The sequence below is a fragment of the Carex rostrata genome, chromosome 27 (assembly GCF_964058835.1).
Source record: "Carex rostrata chromosome 27, lpCarRost1.2, whole genome shotgun sequence".
NCBI classification, from domain to species: Eukaryota; Viridiplantae; Streptophyta; class Magnoliopsida; order Poales; family Cyperaceae; genus Carex; species Carex rostrata.
The window spans coordinates 3,070,703-3,088,307 of record NC_135944.1 but is presented as its reverse complement, the minus strand read 5'-3'; the positions used below and the strand labels follow the sequence as shown (position 1 = coordinate 3,088,307).

At 32.9% G+C, this 17,605-nt stretch overlaps 2 protein-coding genes across 3 annotated transcripts; both read right to left on the bottom strand.

Moving 5' to 3' along the window:
• Positions 1 to 1,411: 1,411 nt before the first annotated feature.
• On the bottom strand, positions 1,412 to 5,174 carry TOM1 (tobamovirus multiplication 1). Of its 2 annotated transcripts, none has more exons than XM_078293488.1 (11): positions 4,858 to 5,174; positions 4,116 to 4,206; positions 3,708 to 3,760; positions 3,532 to 3,633; positions 3,373 to 3,444; positions 3,215 to 3,287; positions 2,640 to 2,685; positions 2,489 to 2,552; positions 2,327 to 2,380; positions 1,908 to 1,985; positions 1,412 to 1,807 (listed from the first exon to the last, which is right to left on the bottom strand). In XM_078293488.1, the coding sequence occupies exons 1-11, from the start codon at positions 5,026 to 5,028 to the stop codon at positions 1,715 to 1,717; spliced, it is 897 nt and encodes a 298-aa protein (XP_078149614.1). In that variant the 5' UTR covers positions 5,029 to 5,174; the 3' UTR covers positions 1,412 to 1,714. The 2 variants fall into 2 exon arrangements, with proteins under 2 accessions (XP_078149614.1, XP_078149613.1); XM_078293487.1 differs by having other exon boundaries at positions 3,373 to 3,447; positions 4,858 to 5,167.
• A 5,123-nt stretch (positions 5,175 to 10,297) lies between these two features.
• On the bottom strand, positions 10,298 to 10,731 carry LOC144544842 (ethylene-responsive transcription factor ERF069-like). Its single transcript, XM_078293382.1, has 2 exons — positions 10,447 to 10,731; positions 10,298 to 10,372 (listed from the first exon to the last, which is right to left on the bottom strand). Exons 1-2 carry the CDS (start codon positions 10,729 to 10,731, stop codon positions 10,298 to 10,300), a joined length of 360 nt encoding a protein of 119 aa, XP_078149508.1.
• Between the last annotated feature and the right edge of the window lie 6,874 nt (positions 10,732 to 17,605).

The following is a 17,605-nucleotide window of genomic DNA, read 5'->3' as shown; positions in this document are numbered from 1 at the left end:
ATCGGGTCGGGTCCGGATCCGGATACCTATCTACCCGTAGATATTTCGGGTCCAGTCTTTCGGTTCCGGGTAAATAGATACCCGTAACTTGTTTGTGGATTATCGGGTCCGGTTCGGATACGGCGGTTCTGGATCCAGAGCGGGTATAGGTCACAACTCCAAAGTATTCGAGAAATTATTTACATTTAAATATAATTATAATTTCTTAAACATCTCATATAATAAATCATTACAATATAAATTAAAAACTACTGCAAAATAAAAATTATACTATTAATCATGTTTATAAATAATACAATATATCATGCTACATAGCAAAATAAAAATAATAACTCTAAATTATTAGTTGGTTGTTGGTTGTTTGGAGTACTCATGGTGTAACAAAAAATATTGAATTCAGTTTTTTGTTAATAGCTTTTGAATTCAGGAGGATGGAGGAGATATAATTTTTAGAAAGTAAAATATTAGAGATGATGATTTCCTTTTCTATAATTCAAAAAAAATCTATGAATTGAATGTAATAGAAGAAAAAAGGTATAAAATAAGCTAGTTATGGAAGAATAAATTTGACAATCATGTGTCATGTGTCACATGTGTATAATATAGAACAAAAATTAAAGGGCATAATTAAATGGCTAGTTAAGGATGTAATTAAAGAGTAGTGTAAAACAGTAGCATAAATTTGGTTAAGTTTTATCAAATTATAGCTCAGCTGAAATATATTATCTAACACAAAAACTTGATGCAGAGTTATTATTATATATTTTATCGAGTATTTATACGGGTATTGGGTCGGGTCCGGTTATGGGTCGGATAATTAAATGATACCCATATTCTACCCATTACGGGATCGGTTCCGGTTCAGATCCGGGTCGGATATTAAATTATTAATTTTGTACCCATACCCATAATTTAATCAGTTATATTTTTTAAACCATACCCTATCCAAATTAATCGGATCCGAGTCGGTTCCGGGTCGGATCCGGTTCGGTTCTGGATGGGATCCAGGTAATCGGGTAAAAGTAGCACCTCTAGCAACAGGATCTAGAAGGAAGTGAAATAATTTGGAATTGAGGGCTGTGATTTACTTTTTTCTGGGCCGAGAAAATGTAAATTGGGCTGGAGATATTAAAGGAAAGAGCAACGTGGGCTCCTATGTTATTGGTTACTTCCTAAGGGGTTAGTGGGTCCCACTAGAAGAAAAGTAAAAAAATTAATAAATTGAAAAAGAGATTTTCTTGGAAACATTGATAACAAAATATTTCTAATAAAAAGAATGTAACAACTAACAAAGTATAGTAAGCATAAGAATTCAAAGTTCAGACAACTTTGTAAAAGGTTCCAAAATCACTGTTACAATTATTTTGTGATGAAGTCCTTATTCCATGTTTTTGTGTCATAATTCAACTACTTAAATTTAATTTTTGAATAAATACAAATCTTGACCTCAATATTTCTCAGATTTACATTTCATTACAAAGTACAAAAAGTGTTGCAAACATACAGCCATCAAGAGAAGTGACTTACTGATCACTAAATTACCAGCCATAAATCAATTCCAAAAGCTTATTCTGGCAAATACAAACCAATCGAACACTACGGTATCCTAAACAAAAAACTATCCTAAGATGCCAGAAAAAGGAAGGAACAAAATTAGCATGAACAAAATAAAACAGCCCATGTGTCCCATTGGAAATATAATATAATGATCGGATCACCGAATGGGGTGGTATTGTGCCGATACACGCTTTGGTGGAAGCTTTCTGAGAATGAAAAGCACAAGTGCCATTGGTACCACTTCAGTAAACTGTAGTAAAAGAAAAAAGGAAGAGAAAATATTAGAATACCTGGTTTAGAAACATGTTTCTTTTTAACTTTTAGATGAAAAATATGGAATTGGAATATACCATATAGTAGAAGAGGTCGAGAATGGGGTGATCCAGAACCTCCAAAGTTAAATCTGGATCAAATGCAGAAAATAACCTCTGCACAAAAAAATGAATATGTCCACGAAATGATTAAAATTAAATAAAAGAATTTCCTAATCTATGTTTTTTTTTTGTCGTTGCCTATTTTTTTATTGAATTGGGGTAAATTGACCCCCATTTTTGGTCAAAAATGTTGAACTTTTATATCATATATCCAGATATTTTAAAATATTCTAAAATTAACACCCCCTTCCCCCCCCAAACACACACACACACACGCCAAGAAAAAAAAAATGTGTTTTCCATGCTTGACACCCCATATACCTCCCGAGCAGAAGTTTTATGTGATTGACCCCAAAATTATTTATTATAATTAAAAGTGAAAAAAATAAACTTACCATAATGCATCTAACCGAGAAGCAAGTAAAGCATATCCCGGTTACCCATCCAACCTGAATCCAATTAAAAGACAGTGCATAGCTTATTATTTGATTCAATTTTCATGTAAGCTTATTTTGGTTAAATAATTTATTAAATGATGTAAAAAAATGTGAACCAACCTCATGAAGTTTCTTGCGACGGCCTTTTGATTCAATTGGGAACCGTTTAAGCAAATTGAACAACCTATCACAAAAAAATTTCATGTGTCATGAAACTACACAAATATTTTCTGAGATACAAAGAAAAAATAATATTAAAAACTCATATTACCTTCCTCCATAGAAGACAAAGCCAAGAACAGCCAATAAAGAAACCGCTGCACGAGAAAAGCCATTCAGATCAGAGGAATATAATTGGCAAAATACTTCTTTAGTTGCATAAAGACATATAAGCTAGTGTGAGGCTATAGTACTATGCATAGCGTGTAATGGTCTGTACTATGGATCAATATCTCCCTTTTCAAGGTCCAAATCATTTTACATTTTTTTTAATTCTATTGCTATTTTTTTAGATAGGCAGAAAATTACTTGATCTAAAGATTCTAGACCATTCAAAAGTAGTGCTTTTCTACCTCTATAAAAAAATAGTAAAAAATTTAGTCTCCAAGTATAATTTCATATGGTAATCATGTTGAACGGTTCAGATTGACTGTTTGGACTTTGCTATTTGAATTATGTAAATATTTCCATTGTTAGAAAACTATAAATGTATTGTAAATCTCTTTCCAACTATAGAAGTAGCTGAGATATAAATTATAACAACAACAACAACCAAGCCTTTAGTCCCAAACTATGGATATACAATTGTGCCTTATAGTATACCAAATATGTGATATACAAAATTACCTGCAATGAAGATTTTCCCAACAAGCTCAATTATATAACTGTCATCTATCCAGAGGTACATCCAAATACCAACCTGAATAAAATACAAATACCATCTGAACCTTAAAAAAAACAATAATAAACAGCCAATCAGTAAAGTTAAATAGAAGAAAACAAACCTGAATAGCATATATGACAGCATTGACAGATAGATATGCTGTCCTTAGCTTGTCAGTGTGAACACTAGCCAACTGCTAAGAAACAAATCCATAATTAGTTATTTCTCAGTACATAAATCTAAGTAATTTCTCAATAACAAAAGGTTAGTTGAGACTTACTGCATTAGCCTGATAATAAATCTCAGCCCAGAATAGAACAAGGAGTGTATATGTTGAGAAAAACAGGAGCCCCGGAAGGTCTAGAAGGATTAAAGTGAACACCTGGTACAACAATATATAGATTAGTATTTCACATAAACTTATCAACTATGGATGAGAGACAGAGAGATGGTTACCTTTGTCTTGAAAGAAAACACTTCAGCATGAAATCCAAATATGATGGCACGGACTACAACAAAAATTTCCATAGCAAAACTAGTATTCATTAGTAAAGCTTCTAGAATATTCCATACAGGTCTATGAAGCTATGCATGTATCTGAAACATTTCTGATTTAATTTACTCAACTGACACAACATAGACTGTATTCTCTATTTGTAAAATCACATTTTATTGGTTGCTATTGAAATTATGTTCAAGGTTCTAGATAGACAATTGAGAAATATTCGGAAATCAAAATAAAACTGGAAACTATTTGCAAACCATAAATGTTTAGACATGATCTCCGCATTAAATTTATAATAAAGCTCAAAACATCAAATTGAAATATAAAGTAGGAACTTTAAAGTTTTTTTTTTTTTTTACCGGCATTTACAATAAAGTTCATGAGATGAAACACTTTCTGTGTAGTCCAACCAAATTCTGGCACTCTCCTTTGAATTCTGATCAATTGAATCTGCACATCAAATAGCCAAAGTACCTTCAGTTATATGCCAAATTCCAATTTGCAAAATAGACCCAACATATTTCACATTTGCAAATATCACCCATAAGAAAAAAAGGTTAAATAACAAAGAAAATAACCATTTTAGAAATCAACAGCTATATAATAAATATTTCCAAAAAAATAGGTTGTTAACAGAATCAATTCAAAAAGTGCTAATTCTACATATCAAAAGATATGAGGTGTATTTGCAAAAGCCCAAACCTCCACTAAGGTACCTCACACGCAATTGCTCTAGTTGTAATTTTTAAACCCTAAGTTTCCACTTTCGTGGGTGTGTTTGGGTGCCAAGGAATAGCAGGGTTAGTTGGGTGCCAAGGAATAGCAGGGTTAGTTGGGTGAGCAACTATTCCACATTTGGAAGAAAACATAGCTATTCTCAACACTTGAGTTCGCTTAGGTTAGCCACTATTCCGCTATTCCTACTAACCACACTCTCAATCCAAACGTACCATAAATAGTGAACAAATTAGTAGTTCTAGCTTTCACAATACAAAATTAATGAACTGGTAAACTGTACTGGAAGGCTGACAAGTGAAATATCCAAATCTCAGGGACTAAAATGTAAGAAGGAAAGAAAATTGAGGGTTGGATCCAACAAACCAAAGCTATGGCAGAGACGAGAGCATAGGAGGCAGAGAGCAAATAGAAGACTGTGTCCTGCCACTGCGGCGACTCGTTTATCTCTTTCCACCAATCAGAAATCGCCTCACCAAAGACCACACTAGCTCGCCGCGTCAGAACCAATACCTCCGCTGAGCTTCCCTCGTCCATCGCTGATTCAATACCACCTCCTCGTCCCTCGTCCCTCTTTCTCTCTTTCTCTCCTCTCTCCACAAGGAGAGTTCACAGCTGAGAAAAAATGGAAAAGGAAAGAAAGAAAAAATAAATTTGCGATTTGGGAGCAGACTGTTCTAGAGAAGAATCTGATGGGTAAATCCGGACCACAAGTTTTGCTCACTGATTTGTGGGACCGGGGTGGGACCCAAAGGAAAGAGGCTAACGTATCTCATCCTGATTTGACCATGTATTCCCGATTCCAATTCTCTGCATTAACACAGAATTTTAATGTAGCATCTGGACCGTCCAATATAGATCCGTTCAATCTTGATGATATTGAACGGTTGGTATTCATTCTTTCTTAACTCAAAATCAGAGTTAATGCAGAGGATACTAATTTATGGTCTCGTTTCTAACTAGAAAAACCTTCTAAAAATAAATGGGTAAAGATTTTAACAGAGTAGTTTTGGCTTTATACAGTGCACATACTATAGAATTAAAACAGCATTCCATAAGCATTTTGCGCTGCATGAAGACGAAACAACTCTGTTAAAATCATTAACCAATAATTGAAAACAGTTTAAGGTGCCGACTTCAGACGTCATTATTTTGTAAACGATAAACGCATTGAATTCTTACACCGAATAGCGGGCCCCACGCGCGGAGGATCACTTTAGTGATTTATTGGGTGTCATTCGGGTTTCGGATGTATCATCAATTAATCAGTGAACCGAATCGAACACTAAAAGGCCCATATTGTATCATGGAATGTAAATTTTGCCCGGCCTGATCCGACCCAACAAGCAACGGATCAGACCAAGTCTTGTATCAATTTCCTTAAAAATAAAGTACACATAAAAGTTATGATAAATTGAGACATCTAAAATTTGTTATATTGAAACCCAGAGACGCTCAACCTAGGGGGAAACGGTATGGATAATATCCGATTCGTATTTGATTTGTATTTGAAAAATTAAATGTTGATATTCAAATATCCGTGTGAATATAAATATTGATATAGTTTTACATTTCAATTATCCGTATTCAAATAATAGATATATGTACCATATATTTTAATATATATTAGGAATAAAGTATGTTATTCACTATTATAATTCAATAAATATTATGAACTTCAGTAATAATATCCGATCTGATTCGTATTAGCATACGTATATGTCTGATATATGATCTATATCAGTATCCGAAAAATAAAAAAATAATACAGATATGATTTTACCACTATTCGCTCCATATATCCGCTCATTTTTCACCCCTAGCTCAACCTCGTGAAGCCATTTTTTTACCTTGCCGAAAGAAATTATCTCAATGTTTTTCAAGTCTTATGATATAGCTCACATTCTTTATCTTCACTTTTAAAGTTTCAACAGTCTATCCGAATTGCTCAACATGATCTTTCAAAAATTATTTACTTTCTTTTTAGATAGATAACAAAATTATTGTTTTTGGATGGTTGAATAATAATAATTTTGTACCTATCAAAAAGAAATATAGTAAATAATTAAAAAAATATAGTAAATAATTAAAAAATATATATATATATAATTCGCTTTATAAGTATATCTTAATGTGGAAATCACGTTGATTTGGATCGATTATTTAGAACTTGAAATTAAGATAAATAATATAGGGTATCATGTGACATTTGAACCCTCCTCTGTATGACTAGGACAAAATTATCAAAACAGTAAATGATTTTTTTTTGTTTATTTGATATACTAGTAGTGTTGGAGGTAGCATCTTACCATGACATTTATAGTAGCATGCATCTTACCATCAACTACCAATAACACATGATGTTCAACTAGTATGCTAGATTTTAAAGTTATTTTTTTGAGTAAAGATTGGAGGTCAAACCATCCAACTATTTAATATCTTTACTATTACAATAAAGATTTTTTTCCGTCTAAATTTTGAAGCCATAATCTTTTACATAGAGACCACATGTTTTTGTCACTAGGAAGTTACAACTTGTTATATCAGAAGAAATTGGCTAGGCTATGTGTTTCTCACATTGTTAGCCGTGCTTTTCGTAATTTAAGAGCACTCTAACTGTTAGGGATGAGATCTTAACTAAATAAGACATTGTAAATATTATTTTTATCAATACATTTGTTAGTAATTTGACTGCTAACCCTAAAAAAAAAATTTAGGCTAGGGCATCGATTCTAACCTAATAATTTTCATTTGTTGGCTATCAACCTAATATTAAGTATTTCACCATAAAAATTATTGGTTCGGCAAGAGCATCAATCATAACCCTAATATGTTCATCTATTGGCTATAGAACGAATATTAAGTATTGCGCCGTCAAAATTATTGGCAAAATTAGGGCATCGATCCTAACTCTAACATTTTCCATCTATAGACTATGGATTGGATATTAAGATTTCGCCGTAAAAAATATTGGCTACACTAGGGCATCGGTCATAACCATTATACATTCATCTATGGGCTATAGATCAAATATTAAGAATTGTGTTGTCAAAATTATTAGCAAGATTAGGGCATCGATCCTAACCCTCTTTCATCTATTGGCTATAGATCAAATGTTAAGTATTGTGCTGTCAATATTATTGGCTAGATTAGAGCATCAAGCCTAATCCTAATATTTCCATCTATTGGCTAAGATCAAATATTAAGTACTACGCCGTAAAAATTATTAGCTAGGCTAGGGCATCGATCCTAACCCTAATATTTCTATCTATTGGCTATAGATCTAATATTAAGTATTGCATCATCAAAATTATTGCCTAGATTAGGGCATCGATCCTAACCCTAATATTTCCATCTACTAGCTATAGATCGGGGCATCAATTCTAACCCTAACATGTTCCATCTATTACCTATAAATTTATTCTTTCGACTCGTCTCGCCGCCACACACTCTCATCGTTTTTTCCCTTTCTTTATTTCCTTTAACCAATCTTCTTCTATTTCTTTAGATCCAAATTCGCTCATTTTCTCAAAGAAAAGGAGCACCCTCCTCTTCTTTTTTTCTCTCTCTCTCTCATTCAAGAGAGAGAATGTGAGAAGACATAGAAGAAGATATAGAAAGAAAGAATAAGAGAGATAGAGAGAAAACGAGAAGAGGAGGATGCTCATTTTCTTTTGAGAAAAGAGCAGGTTTGGATCCCCTTCTCTATATCTTTATGTGTGCGCTCTGCTTCACAATCTCTACCCAACAAATATTAACTACTAATTACCTCAACTAGAAACAATGATCATGGCTAATTTGGTTGTTAAAATTGCATCTACTCAATCTCTATAGATGAAATCTACATCTGCCTACGGCTATCAGGTATTAATCTATTTATCTGTGCTACTTCTATTACTTTCCAAGGCTGATGGAAGTAGGGAAAAAGGAAGGCTAAGCCCCTCTATAAATTGCAATATTACATTTTGTCCTCTAAATTTTTAATTTTTGCAAAGATTTTTATCATTTGTACCCACACATAAAACAAAATTATAAAACACTTATCTATTTAGCACCCAATCTTAAAATTCTAGCTCCGATCTGATTACTTTGCTCATCCAAATTCCAACCCCAAGACAAAAGTGAAGAGGTAGCAAGTAGCAACCTCTGCAAAACCAAAAACATTGCAGTGTGCAAGGTCTAGGCAAAAAAAGTTAGTCAAATATGGCGCAGAGATCTGCCATGGAAACAAAATGATCTGGTTAGAACCTTTCCTACTGTCAATGAAGCCGCATTTGCATACGACTTGGTAGTCTTAAGACTAGTAAAGAGAGCCTACAATCTCGATAGTTGATACTATTGACCATAGAAAATATCACCATAATCAATCCAGTGAAACTGGTAGATGAAATTTAATCATTCTCCTTGCATTTAGATTCCCTCCATTTCTATCTGTAAGTTTTCTGTTTCACCTCTCTTTCATTCTTTGGATCTGATAGTGTGTTCTCGTTTTCTCAAGTTTGAAAATCAAAATTGAAAGCAAAGAATATTCAAATCCGCCTCATTTTAAATCATTTTGCATTAGAGAAAGTTTTGTTATGTGAGGAGATTGTTCCTTCCTTCGGTTGTGATAGTATTCCTTTTGGGTAATTGGGGATATATAATTTGGGTTTGATCAAAGAGGTATATAGTTATAAGAGGAGAAAATAGAGAGCACAATTGGATCACATTCCTATCGGCAAATTCTTCAGATTCCTTGAGAGAAGAGACATCTCCTTTGAAGCTTCTGATCTGTCTGGTAAAATTTGATCAGTTACTTTTGAAATAACTGTTCCCTGAAACTTAAATTTGTTTCTTTGTGTCAGGCCTGTTATTTTTACAAAGTTGATATTTTCTCATACACTGTTGCCTTTTGTGAAACTAGAATAAAAAAATTAACGAATATATATTTTATCTCACTAATTTATTATTTGAATGTCAATTGTATGTTTTATTTAGAAATAAAGAAATTTGAGATAGTATATCATTTCCGTTTTGAATTTTTATTTTTATCATTTTTTGTCTTCAACCTATCAATCATAATATTTTACATGCATACTAAAAGGGTCGTTTATCCCTTTTATTCTTCATGTTTCAGTATTGTTAGCATGTGATGAATTAAACAGTATAAACTTTGCAATCCTGTCAAAATATATATTACACAATAATTTTTGAAATTATGCAACCTAACTTCAGTTTTTTAGTTAAACTGAAATCACTACTGCAATTAGGTTATCTGCATTGCCATTGCAAGTGAATATATCTAAGGTAACTTACCAGGAATAGAATTGCACAAGCATCAAGTAGCAAATAAATAGCCATGAAATAGTGAGTTATAATTTACAGTAAAGTTAGGGTGTCAATATAAAAAAAAAACTTCAACAAATTTAAAATGCCCAATAAAATACTTACAACAAATACAAGGTTGTAATTTGTAAATAGAACTGAGCACTCAACATCAAAGAATTATTGGAAAAAGAAAAAGGAATGTGAGTTTAAACCAATTAAAGAGTTCTTAATAAATTAAAGTTCATTTCTAGTAATGGTGCAATATTTGAAAGTTAGATCCACTAGTTTTAAATTTGACCATGCAGTAAAGTACCAAAAAACACACATCAAGAACAAACATACAATCGCAATTGAATCCTAAAATGTCATAATTTAAGACAACAAAAAAAAAATAAAAAGCCTTACAGAAACTCCTACAGAAACTCCACCATCTCCTGATCATTCTTCTTAACCTCTCTTTCCTTGCCTTACATTCCTACTGCAACTCCCATTACCTGATTTAGGGGCCTGCATCTCCAGCCCCAAAATTGGCTTTGCGCTCGAGTTGTTTAACGACCTCCTCCTCAATAGAGTCCTGCAGGTTAATAAAGTTTATGTATTAAGGATAAATTCAGGCAACACTCTTTTCCTGTATTAAATTTCACATACCTGTTTTGCTGAATCCATTTCAGTGATGATCCGACCATTGGCATCAACACGAAAATTGTAGGCTTTATGCCTCAGTCGCAAAGCTGCCATGTCGAATGCAATACCGGCTTCGTAGTCGGTATCAAAGAATCCTAGATAGATCCTTTTGTTTCCATGACGAATCACTGCAGCATATCTGCCCGACGGTCTAGGCCTTATGCCCCAAAATCTTTGGAAATGTCGAGAGGTTGCCGCCTCTACTTTTGTTCCATGGTTAGGGCTTGGGTAAGTGTTCATTGAAGCCATTAATTGAGTCCTTGAAGAGGATTGATGAGGAGAGATAAGTAGGTGTAGAAAGAGAGGGAGGCAGGAAGGGGACTTGGTGCGGCGGCAGATAGAGGGAGCATATACTTATAGCAAATCAAAGAAATATTTAGGGCTTCAAGGGAAGATTTTAGCATGTATTTTGTGTGCACGGACATGGTTCGGTAGGCCGTGTCACTGCATCCTGAGCCTTGTTCATGAAAATCAAATTGTGACTGCAGCTGGGCCCGGACCCTATTTTTCTTCACTTGTGACACTTGTCAGGTGGCTTATAAGTTATAATCAAGGATTATAACGAAACATTTTAAGACAAGCGGAGCTATCTAGGTAACTTACTCTCTGTCAGCACCATTTTGAATTGAGCTTTTTGATTTCAGTTATTTCTGAAGTCTTGTACTATCCTGTTAATGCTCTAAACTAGACTTTTCAATATTGTACCAAACAGTACCAGAAACAGTATAATGCTGCTAACTGAAGTGTTGATGCAGGTGCGGAGCAGTCATGGTCACTATCGGTTTTGGGATCCCGTGGGCTTCATGTATACAGCTCATGGTTGAGACGAACGTGAACAGCAACAGTACTAATGCATCACCTTCAGGTAACAGCCAAAACAATATGTATTGCATTTGATTAGACATTCTTTCTAAAAGAACTTGGGGACCATTTCTTTTAATGTAAGAAGTTATCTGATTACTAAAAGATTTACCTTAATTTGTGAAATAAACAATAATCATAGGATCCATTTGTGTAGATTTGAGTTATTCTCATCTTATCAATTTGTTTTCTATTTGATAAGTTCATTGGTAGAAATTATCATTGGAAGTTTACATCCTCAATCTTAACCTTTATTCACAAAAGCAATTTGGTAAATAAGAAATATTTGTCATTCAACCATTTCAATTTGTAAGAATGTATAAAGAATAACAAATTTATTACTGTGCTATGAACATTGCACAAATCAGGAAAATGTAATTTGGGATATGGCAGTATCTTTTGAAAAATTAAATTGTTAAATACATGCATTAACCACCTCTGTATGTTGTTAATTTGAATTGTCTTGTCTTGTTTAATGAATCTTTTCACTGGCAATATGAATGAGTTTCTCATTATTCCTTTGAGCCATTATTTCTCGGATGTATGAAACAACGTATGTAATAAATGCCAATGATATACTCATAAATAAATAAATTTAATTTACAAGATAACTTTGATTAAAAAAATGGTGGTCTATGAATTGTTATGAGTATTTCAGTGGTAATCAATTTGTGAATTGTACCCAGATTTGTTCCCCAAAATAATAACACAGGGCTGGTAAAAGGAATTTTTTCAAATAATCTATGACATATATGGGCATTGAATCCTGACTAAAAATTCATGATTACAATTATGAATAAATCAATAAACGTTTCTTAATATAATGAAATTATTCCCTGATAATTGGCTAACAGAAATCATGAATTTCAATTAATACACTGATCACCGTATATTGGTATATGCAAAGTACTTGTTCATTTCTTTCAAAATATGAAGGTGACACACAGATTAACCTATCAATACTAAATATGAAGGTCAATTTCTTATTTGTCTCGATCGCTTGCTAGAGAGTCACATGGTCAAATGGTCACCAACATTACTTCTCAGTATCAGTAACCATAGAAATCTTATTAGGACCAGCGATCACAAATTCACAACCGGCTTAGTTGAGTTGCTAGAGATCGTGACATTGGCTGTGACCTCAGGGTGTAAATCAGTGCTCCAGAGTGCAAGGCTATAGATAACAAGATTGCCATTTGCTGTCAGAACCAGAGCGTAGTCGCCTTAATTTTTTCTCCTGATTGGTCGCACTAGACCACAGATCAGGGCTGTCGCCACTGTACATGACTAGGTTGCCATCTCTCTGCATGCAACGAAGCATTCTTCCCCTGGTATGTAGGTCCCGGACGACCAAATCCGGATGCCATCATTGAGTAAGGCCAGGTCACAGTTTTTGCTCATAACAAAACTGAAAGTCTTTTCGTTGAGCGAGTCATCTTCAGCGAGATATTTGCCAGAGTGTAGGATGTTATAATCATAAGCAAGAGGAGTGATGAGGGAGAAAGTGGCTGAAAGGATGACAAAGGTGATAAAGAGCGGAGCTGCCATTGTGATATCTTTATAAATATATTGTGGAGATATCTAGATACTAAGTTGTTAGCTTGCTTCTGGGCTTGGCAGGTCCTTTATTTGTAGGAAATGCATGGAGGGTACAATCACATATTAATTATCCGTCTGTATCCGGATGTGGATCTGAACTGATATCCGATATCTAAATATCTATGCGGAGAAGGTACGGATATGGTTGTGAATTTTAATTTTTCATATCCGAATAGTAGATATATACATATAGTTTAGTGAGGATCGAGGGATCCACTTACAATATTTGCCAGTTACAACATCTTACAAAATTCGATTTTGTGATTTTCAAAGTTCAAACAGTTGATTCAAATTGTTCAATATGATTTCTATATTGAAATGTCTTTGGAGATCAAATTTTACATTTTTTTAATTATTTTACCATTTATTAAGTATTTTACAAAATTGATGTTTTTCAGTGGTCCAGAATTGTCTAAAAACAAAAGTTTGTACAATACTTAATAAATAGTAAAAAAAAATGTAAAATTTGATTTTTCAAACACATTTTAATGTAGAGATCATTTTTAATTTTTAAGATTGACTGTTTAGACTTTCAAATGTTGTAAGTGAATTCCTCCTCTAGTTTAATATATATTATGAAAATATTTATGTAAATATCTATGGATATCCGAAAAAAAGCCGATATGGTTTTATTACCACTATCTGGTCCGTATCCCATCTGTTTGCACCCCTAATAGAGGGGCAGGAGAGGGTAATTACGTAATTTTGTGTTGTGTGTTTGCCCAATCACATGCTATATTTAAATTTTCTACTAATTTTAATATCAATTAGTGCATGACACATGCATCCTGTACTTCTCTCTTTATTTTTTTGTTTCTATAGTTGAGATAAAATTTTAGAAAAATGTTCTGGTCTCCCAAGTCATTATATCTGAGTACGTCTCCCAACTAATTTAACAGAAAAAGTCTTTCAGTTTTGCTCACATAATGAACAAAGATAGAAAAATACAATCCAATGTCTTTTATGAAATAGTAAATAATACCACAATTTATCTAGAGAATAATCATTACAATGAATATAAATGAATATAAAACAATAATAATAAGAATATCATAAGGTATTCTTTATGTGAAGTTATTCACAAGGTATTCTTTATGCTGACAAAAGCAATAAATCTTTCTGATATGAAGAGAAAATAAATAATATCTAGAACTTTCGTGTACATAAATGATATGTACATAAATTTCTACTGTTAAAATATTTTTCATGAAGAATATATATGTAGAGAAAATTCTTATTTGAATCATTTAATTATATATTTTTCAAATTTGTTTCTTTACATATCATCTCCTCTAAATTGTTTAATGACCTGTCTCGCTTGTAGAGAAAATTAGACATTGAATCGCAATGATATTTTAAACAAAAAATCATGTTATATTTGATCTTTTTTCCATTTGTTGTTGTTTCTTTTATTTTTATTTATTATTTGGATTTCCGTTTTTTTTCAATTTGTCTTTTATTTTATTTTTTTTAATTTTGTGTGAATGTCAAATAAAAAAGTCTCTTCATATTCTATTCAATATTATAATATGTTTCCGTTGCAACGCACGGACACGATACTAGTGATTAGTTACGCTATTACTTGAATTACGTGCTGTGGTGAAGTCTAATTTTTATGTGTTGTAATTAAAATTTCTGGAATAACAACCACTACAACAATGTAGATACTTTTCGCGAGAGAAAAAGCAAATTTATGACGGTACTCCCTCGCGAAAAGTACCGTCGCAAAAAGAAAAAGCTGAAGAATGAGAGTAGTTCGTCGCAAAAAGTCACTTTTTTATCCTCGCGAAAGGTGTTTCATTCTTGTTGTGAACACATTAGTTTCATTGTAATTGGTTGCATTCAGTCATTTTTAGTCATGTGTGGTCACGTTTTTCTATTTTTTTAAGAAAAAATATTAAATATTGTAAACAATTTTAAAATAAAAAATGTCGAAAATGTGAAAAAATATAAACAATTTTAAAATAACGAAAAAAATATTGTAAACAATTATTGTGTACAAAAATAAATTGTTCGCAATTTTAATTGTTGTTTAAAATAAAAAAATGATGAAACATTATGTTGTTTTTCTCATATATAGTCATATTTGATTTTGTGTCGTGTCGTATCATTTTTCTCGAAAGGTGATCACAACACGTAAATTATGTCACGTAACTAATATATATCTCGTACCATGTGTAACCAATATATACATATATAGGTCATGCATGGTATTTTTAGATCTCTAAAGGTAGCATTGCAGTATGGTTTTGATTTTTTTTTTATCACAAAACCGTATAGATAGGTATGGTTGTGGGAATCAATTTGGGTTTGATGGGAATCATACTCAAAATTGAGTCCAATGAGTTTCACATCTGTTCAATCTGCTTTAAAATATGTAAGCACAAATATTAATTGACACATATATTTATTAAAACAGTGCACACAGATCTTAAAGTGAATCAGATGGATGTAACTCATCAGACTCAAATTGAGTTTAATACCTAGCTATCAGATCCAAATTGGTCCCATGATTGTGACTTGTGTACGTGCTCAATATTTTCTCCTTGGAAAGCAAATCTTGTATGGATTGAGAAAAGGGAGCAGTCCCTTGTCCTTTGCCCGACCCATGTAAATCTAGTTACATACCAAGTGCGTTGAAGGCGTGGTTTAGACCCGTTACAACGGATCGGAATCTCTGTTGTTATTCAAATGCAATAACATGATTTTATTATTTCAAATCCAACAATTAGATTTTTCTTTGTGTGAATTTTAACAAAGATCAACGGTTAGATTTGAAAAATAACAGGTTCCCGTTATTTCTATCACAATTAGCAAAGATAAAAGTGTTTTTATCGACAATATTTTCGCGATACTTTTTTTTGTTGTTGAAAGCTCGTAGGCGATTGCACTTATCCAATGATTTACAAGGTATCTATTACATAGATTTCTTTTAGTTAAATTAAAAATATATATATAAAAATCTATACATTGAATTACTTGTAAAATCATCTAATTTGCTATGTCTTGAAATAACATATTTGTGAATGCGAATTGGTCTATTCGCGTCCAAGTAGCAAGTAGGTGGGCCTTCCGATTTTATTCTCTAAGAATGTAGATATAACAGTAATTTTTTTCGAGCTGCATGACTGGCGAACTATGCCACATCGCATCCTTCATTGAGGATGAAACGTCTTCTTCTTTCCAAAATCAATGCTGCCCAGAGGAATGCACAGCTGAGAGGTACTGAATCAAACCAACTAGGACAGTCACCATTCAAAGAGGAGGAGGAAAAGGGCACTGATTCAAACTGGATCGAGACAGTCACCACTCAGCCGAAAATGCACTGAATCAAACTGAATCGGAAATTGAATCAACCAAACCAGAACAGTCACCACTCAGAAAGGAACTAGAGAAAGAAAAAGAAGAAGAAGAGGACCAGAATAGTCACCACTCAACGCAAAACTGAGATATACGAAATAAGTACTTATTCCGAAATAGCACAAGGTCTAATATTATTTGTTCTTCAATTCGTGCAGATGAGTTTGAGATATCTCATAGTAGGGGTGCAAACAGATTGGATACGAATCAGATAGTGATAAAACTATATTTGTATCTACTTTTATTTTTCGAATACATATAAGATATTAATTAGATGAATATGAATATCCTTTTTTTTATATTAACAAATAATATTTTTTTTTCATAATATATATTAAACTATATAATATATATACATATCTAAATATATATACATATCTACTATATATTCAGATACATATAATTAAAATTTAAAATTAGATCGTATTCCCACATATATATTCAGATATTATATAGAGTAAGGCTTGAGTGCTATGGATAGCATAGAGGGCTACGGTGCTACGGTTCAATATTTGAGTTTTCAAAATTCTAACGGTCGATCCGAACCGTTTATCTTATTCTCCATATTAATATGTGTTTGGAGACCAAATTTTACATTTTTTGGAAATTTTTTACTATTTTTTTAGTTAGGTAGAAAATCAAATATCTGAATGGTGCAGAATATTTTAGATCAAGTGATTTTCTGCTTAGCTAAAAAATAGTAAAAAAATTTTCAAAAAAATATAAAATTTGGTCTCCAAACACATATTAATATGGAGAACAAAATGAACGGTTCGAATTGATTGTTAGAATTTTTAAAAGTCGAATATTAAACCGTAGTACCGTAGCCCTCTATGCTATAGCACCCAAGCCTTACTCTATTATATATCCATATATATTTCGGATAATATCCAATCCTTTTCCACCCGGATGAGAATTATGCATTGCCCGCCCACACCGTCTTTACTCCTTTATTTATTTCTTACTCTTTTGTCTTTTTCCGTTGCAAAGTAAACCGCCATTAATTCCATTAAGCAGGTTGAATGGCCACGATCAAGATTAAGTTGCCCACGTGGCCACATTAGATGGTCAGGTGGCCATCCCATGAAATGTGGGGCCCCTACCTTTACTTCTCTCCGTTCCATCCGCTGAAAAATGGCCGAGCACGAAACACCATCAGGCATGATGCATCATACCCATGTGGCCATGTCCTAATTTCAGAATACTCAGTGAATATTTCGGATGTTTTCTGTTTGATACTGCGCACGCTGTTTTTAGGATTATCACGTGGCTTGTTTTTACGTGGCGGATCTGTTGCCTCAAA